The 16,791-nt window shown below is 44.0% G+C and overlaps 1 protein-coding gene across 1 annotated transcript in view; it reads left to right on the forward strand.

The window, feature by feature from the left end:
- The window catches only part of LOC306937231 (uncharacterized protein), a gene marked incomplete at its 5' end in the record, with an annotated part of 34,324 nt that extends 17,689 nt beyond the window's left edge, over nt 1-16,635 (forward strand). Inside the window, 10 exons of the mRNA XM_079520896.1 lie at nt 6,052-6,219; nt 6,663-7,182; nt 9,495-9,577; nt 11,002-11,158; nt 12,039-12,062; nt 12,128-12,265; nt 13,164-13,289; nt 13,450-13,524; nt 14,232-14,416; nt 16,068-16,635. Coding sequence (XP_079377022.1) covers nt 6,052-6,219; nt 6,663-7,182; nt 9,495-9,577; nt 11,002-11,158; nt 12,039-12,062; nt 12,128-12,265; nt 13,164-13,289; nt 13,450-13,524; nt 14,232-14,416; nt 16,068-16,134 — 1,543 coding nt within the window. The 3' untranslated portion in view covers nt 16,135-16,635. The remainder of the gene's footprint in view (nt 1-6,051; nt 6,220-6,662; nt 7,183-9,494; nt 9,578-11,001; nt 11,159-12,038; nt 12,063-12,127; nt 12,266-13,163; nt 13,290-13,449; nt 13,525-14,231; nt 14,417-16,067) is intronic.
- Between the last annotated feature and the right edge of the window lie 156 nt (nt 16,636-16,791).

The following is a 16,791-nucleotide window of genomic DNA, read 5'->3' on the forward strand; positions in this document are numbered from 1 at the left end:
GTCTAAGTGTTGTTTTCGGGCGAGTATCACATGGGGCAGTGGTTCTCAACCTGTGGGTCGCATGGTGTGTGTGTGTGTGTGTGTGTGTGTGTGTGTGTGTGTGTGTGTGTGTGTGTGTGTGTGTGTGTGTGTGTATGTGTGTGTGTGTGTGTGTGTGTGTGTGTGTGGGAGGGGGGGGGGGGGGGGGGGCAGGGACATGAGCAATGTATTTCTCAAAAAGGGAAAAAAAAAAGTACTCACCCAACCTTGAAGTCAGGAAGCAGTTTCCCCTTTGTCCAAAGCTCTGAATGGATTTAGAGCTAAACCCTCAGAAAAGCTCTGAACTGAATAGTAGTGTATACTGTAAGCCTAGTAAAGACCAAACCACACCAAAGGGTCGGTTCGGGACGAGACCGTTTTTAAACTACACCAATGCAACTCAATGAGTTGCATTGGTGTGGTTTACTTTAAAAAAACGTCTAGTCCCGACTCCCGACCCTTTGGTGTGGTTTGGGCTTAAGGAGGAATAGTTTTAACATGTAGACACCTATGAGTGCGTGAGTGCGTGCATGTATGCGTCTGGCCAGAGCTAATCCTGCAAATCAACCACTGCCTGCCAAATGTTGCACAGCGTACACTCTGCCAGCATATAGGCCACGTAAGTACGCTCTGAGGCCTCACTCAGACCTTTAAAACATTGATGCATGCTTGTTGTATGAATGTTGTAAGTGTCATGGCCGCCCCAATGCATTTCCAATGGAAGTCACATGGTTTGATACAACATTTTGGACTACAAGCTGTTGTATGGCTTTCGGCTGTGTTTCGACTGCGCCCCTCCCCCTCATACAACACAAATGTTGTGTCAAACCATGTGACTCCCATTGGAAATGCATTGGGGCAAGCTGTATCACACCCTTTGCATACAACAAGCATACATCAATCTGTTGCGACCGTGTGAGTCAGGCCTGACAGTGGTGGAAAAAGTACTCAATTGTTTTACTTAAGTAAAAGTACCAATACTGCAATTTACTTCGTTACAAGTAAAAGTACAGAATTGAAAATGTACAAAAGTACAAAAGTATCTGCATCAAAATGTACTTAAAGTACTAAAAGTAAAAGTACTCATTGTGCAGAATGTCCCATTTCACAAGTTCAAACTGTGTACACAATCTTTTGAAAATAGCAGATCTACAAACGCGACGCATTGTGAGGTTGTAGATCGGCTATTTTCAAATGGACGAAATGTATAGGGTTGAAGTGGTTAATGTATGTTTTCTAATCAAAATGAAAATCTCCAAAGTAACTAGTAACTAAAGTTTTCGAATAATTGTACTGAAGTAAAAGTACAAAATTTGTCTCTGAGATGTAGTGGAGTAGAAGTAAAAGTTGGAAATACTCAAGTAAGGTTGGAAAGTTGGAAATACTCAAGTAAAGTACAAATACCTCAAAATTGTACTTAAGTACAGTACTTAAGTAAAAGTACTTAGTTACTTTAAACCACTGCGCTCTGATGAAGCCTTGCCCACAGTTCAGGTCATAAGTCATAGTTATGTCATCCACATATCAGGCTTTGATGTAGTAATATACTTTCCCTAATACATTGATAAATAACATTTTAGATCTACTTTACAGACACGATTGACCTGAGGCCGATTCTAAATGATCTTTTTAAATAAATGTTGTTGCTATAATTATGAGACACAGAGGTCAGGTGTATGTGACACAGAGGGTGCAGCCGACATTTAAGGTAAATCAATGTATAGATTGCACCAGGTCTAAATTCAACCACCCTGCTAGAGTAAATAAGGTGGTTGAATGGAGTGATAACAATGATAACAGAAGAGATTGTTTTTGGTGCACCACCAGAGATACACAGATCCCCCATTTCTATTCATGGTGAACCGATCAACCAGGTATGTTCGTACAAATACCTAGGAGTAGTAATAGACCATCTGTTGTCATGGAACGATCAGATTGATTCAGTGTGTAAGAAAACAAAGCAAATAATCTACTTCCTTCGGTGCTAGTAGACAGATTCTTCTATTGTTTTTCACTTCTGTTATTATGAGTGTTCTTCAGTACTGTAGTACCACCTGGTATGGATGTTTGTCTGCAGCCCTAAAGTCACAACTGCTGCAACAACTGAACATTTGTTCAAAGATTGTTGGACAACCACTTCAGACACTTTATACATCCACGTATGATAACAGCATCCTAAGGTTAGCAAGGAATATCACCTCTAATACTTTTTTTCTTTCTTTGTTTATAGAGGGTATGCGCGTGACATCATCATCAAACCAGGAAGTTATGCGGGAACGCCTTCTGAGTGCCAAAAAATTACTTTCTGGCCTTGACAGCTCATACATCCACACAGAACAGTCCAATATGATTGCATTAAACTATGTTAAACGACATTAAACTCACTTTGCCACTCACTTTTCCACTCGATTGGCCATTCACGTTATGCATGCGCATACCCTCTATTGCCATTATAAGATAATTTACAGGCAATTTGTTTCATATTATAAGACATGTTCATTTTCTCTCAGTTTCTCTCATTTTCTCTAAGTGTAAAAGCAAAATAGGTGACATTACAAGAAAAACACAAAAATACATAGTAATAATATTGTTTGCCTTGCGAGTGCCTTGGGGGTGAACTTGAACTTTTCACTGTGATATGGGAGGTTTTAATTTAGGGTATCTGGGCAGCGTCTCTACCCATTAGTAGAATCTGCTTCCAGATATTCTGCCACTAAACTCCCATCTCCTTTTGAAGTTATAGGGAGCTTGATTTGTAACTGGGCTGTCATATATGTCTTATATATCTGTTTAACTTTTTGTAGCCACTGATCAATAGTAGGGGGGTTGGGTTTCATCCATAAGTGTCACAATCTTTCTTGCAACTATCAACAGAACGTGCATTATAGCACTGGTCATTCGTGAACACTTGTTCATATATGTCTAATAAAGATGACCTTGAGTTCAGTCAGTGGAATATCTCTTTTAAAGATTTTGTCTAATTCTGTTTTTACCTTTTTAAGTGGTGCAACCACTTCCTTAAGTGACTATGTGTGTGGCTGGCTGGGTGGGTGGCTGGCTGGCTGGCTGGCTGGCTGGCTGGGTGGGTGGCTGGCTTGGTGGTGTTTCCGTCTGAGCACGAAAAACAGCATGGTTGTTTTTCACCACCTGTGCGCAACCTAACACACACACAAACACACACGCACATATTAAAGGTATATTCAGTGATTTGACTTAATCTAAATATCACTTATTTTTTCTTTTTTTCTGGATAATCCTCCCTACTATAGAGTGTGCTGACCATATAAGGAGTTCCTCCCTGTCCCCAGTGAGCCCCTGGGGTCAAAAAACCCTAGTTTCAGTTTTGGTGGCGGGTGGCAAAGCCTTCATCCAATCAGGATGAGAGAGGCCTTCCTCCAATCATGATCGAGTGGGGGTGGGCCTTGGTGCACATGCTGTTGGCCTGTTGCACTTCCCCCCACTGTAGAGCGTGCATGTGCACATTTTGTTACCGGGGCGGACTGGGTGGTTTTCCAAATCACTCAAATCACTGAATGCTCCTTTAACTGTATATATGGTGATTGTGGGTGTGCCAGTATACAGTACAGTGACAGAACAGTACAGTACAGTACAGTAGAGGGTACAGTAGTCATTTCTCAACCGTTTCGGACGCGGGGCGGCTCGCCGGAATCGGGCTGGCACCCTGGGTGCGTTCCTGTGGGTCTGGAACCCCCCCCCCCCCCCCCCGGGACCCCCACAGTGATTTTTCCAATAAGTCTGTATTTTTGGGCAGTCCCAAAATATATGGGTATGGTCACCAATCATATCACAGTTTCTCCAACATTTATCAGTGGAGTTGGGTTTAAAACACACATGCTCTAACAACTAAGCATGTGTTGTATGGAGAATATAGGTTGCTACCTTCAGGAAGGAGATATGGTGTACCAGCATACAATAAGGTCAGACTAAAGAGGTCCTTTGTCCACCAGTCGACCTTCAGGAGTTGTAGTAGCCACGGGGTAATCTAAGCGGTGGATATTGCTCTTGTCTTCATGTCTTTATGTATGTGTAAATTGTCTTGTTCTTTGTGTTATGTGTATATGTGTTCTGCATACATGGCTGCTGGGTCGCAGGACACATTTCAGTGTGAACTGACAATAAAGTACTATATCATATCATATATCATATCATATCATACCATATATCATATCGGTAAAAGGAGGCTGCAGATCCACATCATTTTATAGTTAATTGGTTTTGATGGAAAGCACACTAAGTCCAGCTAAAGGTGAGTGTGGAGTACATCATGTTTGAATGTCACCTCCTGAAAAGAAAATAAATGCTCAGAGACGCTGAGAGTAATTCTTCACATTCATGGGGATTTACACTTAAAGGGCATGAGGTGTTATCTTTACTTAAAATTACAGTAATTAAGTAATCTAACAGTAATCAAATCTTATTAAGATTTGCTCAATGCTCAATATGTGCCAAGGATAATTCCACTGGTAACTCCACTCCAACCCTGAGGGTAAGTCAACTGAGGTTTGAAAGAGAGAGAGAGAGAGAGAGAGAGAGAGAGAGAGAGAGAGAGAGATGCAGATGCATCCACTTAACTGCACTTAGTTTAACAGAAACCTGGAACACACACACACACACACACACACACACACACACACACACACACACACACACATGCGCGCGCACACCGACGTGGCATTTGTGTCATAAAAAAGAAAGCAGCTTTTATTTTATCATGTCATTCAGAGCCATTAAAGCCTGCTTGCACTTAAAGCAGTTCACTCTGACACACTGCTTTAATAGCAGCTCTTTATGCTGATCGGGCAAACTGACAGAATAACAGGTTGATCCTTGTAACTGAAGACAGCAGGGCGGTGTGCATCTAGAGGACAGCCGGTGATGTTGGGACGCGATATCTCCTGGATCAAGTGAAGGCATTCCTGTGTTGATTGATTGATTTAAAAGGGCATGTCTGGACTCAGGACTGCTTCAAATAATGCTCAAGTGCATTGTCCTTATAAGTCGTCCATTATACAGGTGTGTACCGTGTACTGTATGCTGATTGCACATTGCAATAGTGCTTCTCACTCGCAGTCTGAGGTGCTGCAAACACACAAAACAGGCAGACCAGGTCTGCAGCATATGGTGGAGAATGGAGCTGCATGGTATCATCAACCTGCCTGTTGTTGCCAGATCGAACAACTCCTCACAAATGTCCAGTCCATATATCTGGGCATAATATACATGCCCACCGCCCCACTATAGCCCCTCATATGCCCAGCTTTGTGTGTCTGTGTGTACCACGGAATGTGTTGATTTCATTGGCAGCAGGGAGTCATTTTTTAGTGTCATTTTTGAGCGGTGCCTCCGCTCCATTACGCAGCTATGTGTGTCCCTAGTACATATGTACAGTATGTTGTCCATGTGTCCCTGTCTCCATGTGTCCTTGTCTCCCTGTGTCCCTGTCTCCCTGTGTCCCTGTGTCTGTCCGAGCACGGACAGCTGCAACACGGTAACTCTGTCATTTCTCGACCGTTTCGGACGTGGGAAGGCTCGCCAGAACAGGGCCGGCCCCCTAGGCGTGTTCCTGGGGGTCTGGATGTCCCGGGGACCCCAATGCGGTAACTCTGTCATTTCTCACCGTTTCGGACGTAGGCAGGCTCGCCTACAGTAACTCTGTCATTTCTCAAAGATATTTTCCAAATATACCCTAATCAAAGTACAGTACAGAGCACAGTACACTACAATACAATACAGTACAGAGCACAGTACAGTAACTATAACAATAAATGTATAGTTGCACCGCTCAGTTCACACAGGTGTGATTTTTTTATTCAACGTCAGATTCAGTGTTTGATTCGGCATAGCAAATCTTCTTAGTATGTCAGAGGTGGAATCAGCCAGTATGGGTGAGAGAGCATGAGAATATTGTGTGTATGCGTCTGTGTGTCTGTCTGTGTGCATGCGTGCGTGGATGTGCATCTGTACCAAGACCTTAACTGACACACATCTGACGTCTCTTCTGTGTGTGTGCAGGTATGTGGGCGTGTCATGCCCCCAGGTGTTCGTGGCACAGGGCCAAGCGTACCAGATGCCACGGGCATTTTCCCATCAGCTCCCTGCCAACAGAGCTCTTCTCCTCCGCGGATCTCCTGCAGAAACCCTGGCAAACCCCAGAGGGGGTGCTGAGATTTTACAGACTGTGTACCTCCCTTAGCCCCTTTTGGGCGGGAACCCCTTTTGGTGTTAGCATTATGTTATGCTTTAGCTATTGAAAAATAGCAGATCTACGAGCTTGTAGGTCTGCTATTTTTGAAAAGTCGAAGAACGACTGACATAGAAACATAGCTTTTTCAGGAAACTGTCAGGATGTAGAAGACATTTTTAGAATCTGATCTCAGGTCAAAATGGGTTAGACACACACACACACACACACACACACACCCACACGCATGCACGCGAGCAAACAGACACCCACCCCGTGCACACCCCAACCCCGTCCTCACCTGTGAGCCATGTGTATAAAGCTCAGACCCAATCCCGTCCGTCCCCACTGTCTATCCTCAGAGCCAGGCAGACAGACAAGACAGAGACAGCCTCTCCTCCTGTTCCTCCTTTTCTCTCTTCTTCACCTGCATCATGTTCAGATCTAGCTCTAGCTCCTTCCGCTCCTCCAGCGGCGGTGGAGGCGGTATGTCCATGGGCGGCGGAGGCGGTATGATGTCCATGGGCGGCGGAGGCGGCATGTCCATGGGCGGCGGCGGAGGCCGCATGAGCAGCATGTCCTTGGGCGGCGGCGGCGGCATGGCCCGGATGAGCTCCGTGTACGGAGCGGGAGGCGGCGGCGGAGGAGGTTTCGGCGGAGGCGCAGCTTTCGGCGGAGGTGGCGGAGGTGGAAGTTACAGCTTCGGCATGGGTGGTGGTGGAGGTGGTGGAGGTGGTGGAGGCGGCGGCGGAGGCTTCGGAGACAGCGTCATCGGCAACGAGAAGCTCACCATGCAGAACCTCAACGACCGCCTGGGCTCCTACCTGACCAAGGTGCGCACCCTGGAGTTGGCCAACGCAGACCTGGAGCTGAAGATCAGGATGTTCCTGGAGAGCAGGACGACTCCCGGGGCCAGCGACTACTCCGGCTTCTTCGCTACCATCATCGACCTGCAGGGAAAGGTAAGGACTAACACAGGCTCCACACACACGTCACCAGACTCTTCTCCGTTGCAGTTATAGAACTGCAGACTCACTCCCAATGTTCCGCCGTATAGTCTGAAAACTCACCTCTTCAGACTCCACCTTAGCCCGCAGCACTGGCCGTAGCACTTGCCCTATAACAGCCTTGACGACCTTGCAGGCGTATGCAAAAGCTAAAATAATAATACAATTATAGTTTCAATGTATGGAAATGCAGGATATCTACTGTTAGACAGATTTGGTTTAATTATGATCCTAGATGACTATTTCTATGCATTCGATGTATTACCTTGTGTTGTTCTTGCTTACTGTAAATCACTCTTGATTAAGATCGTCTGCTGATTGCCTAAATTGTAAGGAAATGGTTCCCTCTCCCACGCTGTTGACCACTTGACCTGTCTTCTCTCATCCTCTTCTCTTCTCTTCTCTTCTCTTCTCTTCTCTTCTCCTCTTCTCTTCTCTTCTCTTCTCTTCTCTTCTCTTCTCTTCTCTTCTCTTCTCTTCTCTTCTCTTCTCTTCTCTTCTCTTCCCTCTCTCTTCTTTTCCTCTGAAGACTGACGACAGTGTCGTCATGTTGTAGTTTTCCAACCACCGCAGTGAGAGGGCTTTAGGGTATCACCTAAAACGGTGGGCATGCGTGGGCCTTTAGCCTCTCTCTACAAAAAGGTGTGTGGTGTTTCTAAACGCAATGCCTTCACGGAGACTCACCACCGGCAAACAATGATATCACGTTTGTAACGTTTGTATTCGTGCAGGAAAGGTTTGCTATAGATGTGTTTCCCGCTCCTGTAGTTTCAAAGCATTGCAGTTTGATGCACTTTCACTGACTCTACTGCACAGGACAGCCAAGAGGCTTCTGGACAGTTGCACTCATGCACTGGGTTGTCACTCAGGCATCAAGCGCTTTAGGGCAGTAGTGGCTCAGTAGTTAAAGCGGCCATCTGGGAATTGAAACTCCTCTGTGTTCAGCTCCTCTATGTGTTCAGCTCCTCTATGTGTTCATAAACGCTCACTGCTGATGTCCTTTTTTCCCCCCTATGAGCACTTTATCATGGTAGTTAATTGAGAATGAGGACCGTGTTTATAATATTCAACGTTCTCTGCCCAGGGTTTTCCTTTACCAGTTGACAGACACATCTGAACTGCAGAACACAAATGCTCATCAATGTTGTATAGCGTTTCATTCTACTTGCACTATAGCAGAGGGGTGGGGTTTATCCGTGTAGGATTTCCATCTCCTGGATGGAAATGATCCATGTTGTCCTGAGGTAGTGACCCCACCCCTCTGGTGCTACCTGTGTGTCAGATCCACTAGTAACCCCACCCCTCTGGTGCTCTCTGTGTGTCAGATCCAGTAGTAACCCCACCCCTCTGGTGCTCTCTGTGTGTCAGATCCAGTAGTGACCCCACCCCTCTGGTGCTCTCTGTGTGTCAGATCCAGTAGTAACCCCACCCCTCTGGTGCTCTCTGTGTGTCAGATCCACTAGTAACCCCACCCCTCTGGTGCTCTCTGTGTGTCAGATCCACTAGTAACCCCACCCCTCTGGTGCTACCTGTGTGTCAGATCCAGTAGTAACCCCGCCCCTCTGGTGCTACCTGTGTGTCAGATCCAGTAGTAAGCCCACCCCTCTGGTGCTCTGTGTGTCAGATCCACTAGTAACCCCACCCCTCTGGTGCTACCTGTGTGTCAGATCCAGTAGTAACCCCGCCCCTCTGGTGCTACCTGTGTCAGATCCAGTAGTAACCCCACCCCTCTGGTGCTACCTGAGTGTCAGATCCAGTAGTAACCCCACCCCTCTGGTGCTCTCTGTGTGTCAGATCCAGTAGTAACCCCACCCCTCTGGTGCTCTCTGTGTGTCAGATCCAGTAGTAACCCCACCCCTCTGGTGCTCTCTGTGTGTCAGATCCAGTAGTAACCCCACCCCTCTGGTGCTACCTGTGTGTCAGATCCAGTAGTAACCCCACCCCTCTGGTGCTCTCTGTGTGTCAGATCCAGTAGTAACCCCACCCCTCTGGTGCTACCTGTGTGTCAGATCCAGTAGTAACCCCACCCCTCTGGTGCTCTCTGTGTGTCAGATCCAGTAGTAACCCCACCCCTCTGGTGCTCTCTGTGTGTCAGATCCAGTAGTAACCCCACCCCTCTGGTGCTCTCTGTGTGTCCGATCCAGTAGTAACCCCACCCCTCTGGTGCTCTCTGTGTGTCAGATCCAGTAGTGACCCCACCCCTCTGGTGCTACCTGTGTGTCAGATCCAGTAGTAACCCCACCCCTCTGGTGCTCTCTGTGTGTCAGATCCAGGGAACCATCATCGATAGAGGAGTTGTGATCCTGAGCATCGACAACGCCAGGCTGGCATCAGACGACTTCAGAATCAAGTCAGTAAAATGCTAATGATGATCATGATACAAATATCTAATAATAATAATAATAATCTTTTTTGTATTTTGAGGCTTACTTTTCATTGTATTCCTTGCCATTTCCTCTTGAAATTAAACAGAGAACAGTTCTAAATTATATTGGCCAGACGTTGCCAGCAGACACGATTAAACAGGAGTATAGCTCCCTCTTCTGGCTGGCTCACAGAACTGCACATTGAATCTGTGCATGATGATAAGGATTTGAGGTCAACCAACCAACCAACCAACCAATGTGAACCAACGAGTCAGTCAATCAATCAATCACTTTTTGATGCTATCACCCTGATTGAATCGCTGACTGGGTCAAAAGCTGGTATTGATTTTCAGTGAACAGACAACTAAAATCACAAATAATTTACAAAATTATATAACACACCCTCACCCACTAATGAGATGTCAATGTGCTCACGTGAGCTTCAATAGCAGGGTGAGGTGAGCTAGGCTGTGTAATGTAAGCAGCGGGCAATGACAGCAGGTTTTCTGTCAACTCTCTGTCAACTCTTTATCTCTGTACAGCACCAGAAACCAACGATCACACGCTCGCCTTCAGCAGGCTAGCAGTTGTCACTAACACAGAAGTCAGATCAGGTGCACTGCGGTCACACCAAACTCAGATTCTAATTAGTTTGACTCAGGCCAGGTCTTATACAACTTAAGTTGTATAAGACCTTGTGGTTTTCCATTTCCATTGATATCTTTGTAAATAAGTGTCTAGTCAAGTACTATATATAACTGTTGAGTTGTGCTTTAAATTCCTAATATAAATAAAAAAATCATCATCTGAAACACTAATCACCATTGTTATGGCCTGGCTCCAAGGCCACAACAGAAAAGGGGAAACCACACAGGTGCCCATTTTCAACTAAGGCTTAACAAAATGCAACTGAAACAAATGTGCTCTTCTGTGGCTGCTCCTGCAGCCTGAGCCTGGAGGAAATGAGGGGTCTTGTATAGTGTTTGAAGAGACACTGGCCAGGTGTCTCCCCTTCCTCTGATTAATTCTGGCTCCACCCTCCAAACAAATTGAAACTGGCTAGGCAGAAATCGCGGCTTCAACTTTGCAGACATCGGCAAAGCATTTCCGTTTTGTTGCCGACGCTAAGTTAGACGTGATTGTTGTAGTAGTAGGGTCACCTGCACCTAGCTGAGACTACAGTGTCAAGCAGTGAAAAATACAATAAAATAAAAATACTAATTGGGCTGGCCTTTTTTTCAAAAAAAGGGAAATAGACCTCTGTGTTTCTGCTGTTTTAGAAATCACTCTTGTCTACAGTAGCCTACATATCACTTTACCTTTGGTTTGAAAATTGTAAACCAGATATGCAGTCAACTGAACGTAACTATAATGCGATTAACGTTCAAATGTCCTGTCCTGGGTTCAGGTATGAGAATGAGTTTGGCATGCGTCAGTCAGTGGAGGCGGACATCGCTGGTCTCAGGAACCTGCTTTCAGAACTGGGAATGGCCAAGTCAGAACTCACCATGACAATAGAAGGACTGATGGAGGAACTGGTCCAGATCAAAGCCAACCACGAAGAGGTATCATAATATTGTACTACATTACTACTATACCATATACTGTGTAGGGCATTAAGCAACTAGTCGAGTAGTTTACTAGTCGACTAGTAAATCCACTATAGTCGACCTTGTTGGTACTAGTTGACTAGTTGATAAGAAGAAAAAAAAGTTTTTTTGTTTGTTTTTGTTTTGTTTTTTTTCACGATTTTGTAGGCCTCAAGATAAGGTAGATTATAGTTATGGTCACCAATGTACAGTTTTTAAATGTACAAATATTTATTTCCAATTTGTTTACATAATAGGTAGTTAAACAACTAGTCGACTAGTCGACTAGTAAACTAGGCAACTAGTCAACTAGTAAAAATGACTAGAAGTGAATGCCCTAATACTGTGCCACTGTAGCCTACCATAATACCAGTGGTTCTCAAACTATGTCATGTCATATATGCCAGGGACCCCCCCCCCCCCCCCCCCCCCCCCCCCCCCCATAAGAGAAGATTGTTACGGCTCTAGCAGTGATTCTCAACCATTTTAATTTTCAAGGACCCCCAGTTTGACATGCATTAGGCCTCAGACCCCCATTTAATGGCATTTTCCACCTTTGGAACCCCAATTTATATTGTAAAATCATTGTTGATTTAATTCTGAGAGTGTACAAAGTGTACATCTGTTCCATTTGTACACTCGAGAGTTACAGACCCATAAGGGTCCATTTGGTTCCTAACTATCATTTAGCCCCTGGAACTCCCTCAATGACCCCACTTTAAGAACCACTGCCATGTACTACTACACTGGACCACCAGTGTAGTAGTATTATGGTACAGTACGTGTCCGCGACCCACAAATGGCTCATACAAAAACTGTACACGGTATACATTCGTATCTCATATATCTCGTGCAGGACCTTCTGGCCGTGCGTGTGCAGGTGGACATTCATAGTTACACTTTAACGCTTCTCTCGTGCAGGACCTGCTGATGGTGCGTGCGCAGGTGGGCGGCACGGTGAACGTGGACCTGGACGTGGCTCCCCAGCAGGACCTGAGCGTCATCATGGCGGAGATCAGAGAGCACTACGAGTCGGTCGCGGCCAAGAACACCAAAGACCTGGAGGTCTGGTTCGAGAAGAAGGTAAAGGATCTCCTCCTCGCACGCACCTCTTCCTAACAACCCCCCCCCCCCCCCCCAAGTGACATCCTTCATCAGTCAACTCAAGTGTTTTTACATTTTGTTTAGCAATACCTTATTACAAATGTTATTTGTATTTTAATTTTTTTCTCTCACTGAGTCCCCTATATACCCCTCCTCTTCAAGGACTCATTAGTCAGAGGTGCCTCAGTCAGTGTATATTGTATTAAGTCTATTGTATATTAAGTGGTTGACTATGTTGGCCTAACTTTCGGTACTTTTACATGGGACAAAGGACTCTGATATTCTGACATATTGTACATATACCTGTATTTTTTATCCAAGAACTCTGGTGTCAATTATTAATTGTATCTGAATTGGTTTATGTTTGCACTTCTGGTACAGTTGGCTGTGTAGTCATGTATGTCTACACATGGGACAGAGGAAGTTGTCTCACCTAGTAGGGAGACTATAAATGTGACGCTTCCGGAGTTTATAGCATTCATGAAAGCTTGAGGGCCGAAACGCTTACCATGCCAACTGTTCAATGAATTAAAGGTGCCTTAAAACGAGAGTTGCGTGAGTGTTTTCTCTTTTAGAGATTATTTCTGTAAAGTATACTTACACAACCGAACACCCGGTAGTGGTTCTTTGCTTACAGCTGACTGCAAACCACCCCATATTATACATCCACAAATCAAATATTATCTCATAATATGACATTCAATACATGAGTATGTACATATTACATCGCACATCTCATATAGGCAATTTGAGAAAATATATACCAACAAATACAGTAGGTTATATAGGGCAGGCTATTCGGAGTGACCGAAATCTACAATATATGATATATAAAGTATGTCTCCTCTCCTCCTCTGTGGCCCTCTCCTCTCCCCAGGTTGAAGCCCTCAATAAGGAGGTCATCGTCACTCAGACGACCGTGACGACCGTTACCACCGAAGTTAAGGACACCAAAAGTACTCTCCAGTCCCTGGAGATCGAACTGCAGACACAAATGAGCATGGTTGGTGACTCTCTCTATTTCTCTCTGTGTTCTAATTCTAATAATATCCAAGTTGCTACATAAATGAAGTTTAAAAAGAGACTCATTTCAGCCATTTTAAAGATGACCGTTTAGGTTCCTGTCTTGCTAATCATGTCTCGTCTGTCTCTGAACTGTACAGAAAGCGTCACTAGAGGGCGCCCTGTCAGAGATAAACGGTCGCTACAACATGCAGATGTCCAGCTTCCAGATGCAGGTCAGTAGATCTTCTTATTCTGCTCACATGCCTATGAAACCCGTAGAGATCACTGGGAACTGGGAAGTTCTACTTCCTGTTTGTGACATCTGTGGCAAGTTATGCTGTCAGATACAGCCTAGGCCTAGGACATACACACACAGACAAATGTCTCTTCACCATGTCCGTGGCAAATATTACATTTTCTTCTTCACACACCATTATAATGTTCTTATTTTGACCATAAAATCCCAATTACTGAATGACCAGGTTTTCTTCAGAATATGTATGACACTGATTATTAGTATGACACTGGCATTGGGAGTCCAACTAGTGGTTCTCAAATGTGTACAAATTTCACTCCACTACACTAAGTACTTTAATTTGTTAGGCCTACATTACCCACTTCAGCCCTATACATTTAGACCATTTGAAAATTGCCACTCTACAAGCTGACAATGCGTTAGATCTGCAATTTTCTAATGATTTTTTCATTTCTGCATAATTAGTATAGCCTACTTTTACTTTTGGTAGATTTTTATTCCAATACTCTTTGCACTTTTACGCAAGTAGCCTACATTTTTAATTCCGGACTTTTAGTTGTAACAGGGTATTTCTATAATGCAGTATTGATACTTTTACTCAAGTAAAAAATAAATAAAAATGTGAGTGCTTTTTCCACCACCACTGATATGTATACTAAAACGTGTCTCTGACCTGGTGGACAGGTGAGCAGCATGGAGGGACAGCTGATGCAGCTCAGGGCTGACCTGGAGCGCCAGGGCAACGAGTACCAGATGCTGCTGGACATCAAGACCAGGCTGGAGATGGAGATCACCGAGTACAGGAGACTGCTGGACGGAGAGGCCAGCAGCAGCGCTAGCATGAGCATGAGCTCTTCTGGTGGTGGGAGGTATGTATCTGTGTGAGACACCTGTCCAATGGCAACCAGTACCACATTAATGGAGTAGAATATGGGGAAAGGATTAGAAAGAGATACAATGTAAAAAAATATGTATATATATATATATATATATACTGAGTGAGTTTAATATTAGAAAAAACTCCACATCAGTTGGTGTTCTGTTGTGTTTGAAGATTGAATTTAGAAAAATAGTGCCACAAGCAGATAAAATGGGCTCTATTTTCCTCCATGCTACACCCCGTATCCCTAAACTTCTTTGCCTTTTTTTTTTTTTTTTTTTTTTAACTATTTTGAAAAACATTTTTGAATAGTTCAACTACATCGACGCGTTGAGTTTGTAGATTGGCTATTTAAACTATTCAAAAATGTTGCTATCAATAATAATGACAACAACCTCTAAATAGTTTCAACACATTATGTCAGCTGGCAGGAAAACACTGAAACAAGGCTGATTCTGATTGCACTTGGACTACTTTCATTTTAAAGATGAAAGAAATCCTGTTGATCAGGTAGCCTACATTGCAATGGTATGCCTACTCCCTACTGCATTGTTGTGTCAATGTAACTCAATAATGGAGTCCACCGTATGCTTTGTGGGCCAGCATTGGGAGCAAACCCCATATCTAATATACTAATCCTTTCCATTTTTGAGTGGTGTAAACCACTCCTACAACTGGCTTTGTTAGTTTACGTGTCTGTTTGTACCAAAAAAAAATCACACCCGTGTGAACTGAGTGGTGTAAGGTTTTATATAGCCTGATCAGCTCTGATCTGACGTAATGAAATCACACCCGGATGTGATTTCACAACTGGCTTTTTTTGTGCAGAAAAAATGAGCATGGTTGCTACGGTCATCCAGTTCACCCGGGTGTGATTTAATTACGTCAGAAATTATTTTGAACATAGCAACCATGCTCATTTTTTCTGCACTAACAAAGCCAGTTGTAGGAGTGGTTTACACCACTCAAAAATGTACCCGTGTCTGTTCGTACCAAAAAATGAGCATGGTTGCTATGGTCACCCAGTTCACACGGGTGTGATTTCATTACGTCAGACATTACGTCAGACCACAGTTGATCAGTCTATATAAGACCTTACACCACTCAGTTCACACAGGTGTGATTTTTAATGTAATAATAAGAATGGTGGAGAAAGGGAGAGAGGGAGACCAGCGTACAGAGAGAGAGAGACCTACAGTGAGGGAGAGAGAAACGACAGGAGAGAGGGAGAGACCCACACGTTCTTTTGTTCTCTGAGCTAACTGGCGTTTGGAAACCATGGAATTATTTAAATTTCCATTAAAATTAAACATTTGAATGCAATTCACTTGCTTATATGTCTTCATGTATCATATAATAATTAATAATAAAAACCAGATGAAGACAGTGATAATAATCCAGTAATAATGGTGGCACAAGAATGTACACAATGCCAGTTTGTAGATCTACAGTTTTTAACTAAAACCTTTGCTCCTGGGGGTCCCTGGAACAAACTTTGAGTTAAATGCATGTCATTGTGGGGGTCCTTGACGTGAAAATGTCTGAGAACCACTGACATACAGTTGCAATATACGTTCTTCAGACACCTGGATTTAGAAGACAGTGTTCAGGTCTTGATGGTTTAATCTCCTTCCTTCCAGTTCCAGTCACAGCCACTCGTCCTCGTCCAAGACGGTGACCACCACCACAGTGGTCTCGTCCTCGTAGCCGGCTGACCGCCCACGATCCCGCCTGACCGCAGCCTATCGCCTTCACCCGTTCCGACTCAAGTGACCAATCATGATTCACCTGGTGGAAGATGCTGACGCGCCTACAATTTCTTTGCATAGAAAAAAAAAAAATCTTCCACTATGACCTTTGTTAAAAAGCTGCGACTAGCCTTTTTTTTCCGCCTGAAAGAGTATGGTCTTCTGGTCTGGAAACACACACCGTTTCCACCGATCTCTGCAACGCTTGAAATCAAAGGCCATCGTTCACGCTAAGATTAACACGTAATATGTAAGTAAATAGAAAATGAAATAACCAGTTATGATACAACAGGATGTCTGTCATAACTTAAACATTTTTTGATCATTATTACATAGAATATGATTCTTTTCCATACCTAGAAATAGTATGAATTTAATTGATGTATTATTTGATAGGTAGCGGATATGTATGGCCTGTGATTTAAGCACACTAATCTCTTCCTTGTCTACTAAATTGAGGAATAAAATTTAACAAAACAAGCTGCTTTGTCCGAGTCCAATTATGAGACAATTGTGTTGCCCGTTTACAACACACCACAATGAATGAAAAGGGACTAATATGGTCAACTCTTTCAGTGCAGCCAAGACCCAGAAAAGTGAGAAGACAGCCAACAAC

This window comes from Electrona antarctica, assembly GCF_951216825.1.
Source record: "Electrona antarctica genome assembly, chromosome: 14".
In the NCBI taxonomy this organism is placed as follows: domain Eukaryota; kingdom Metazoa; phylum Chordata; class Actinopteri; order Myctophiformes; family Myctophidae; genus Electrona; species Electrona antarctica.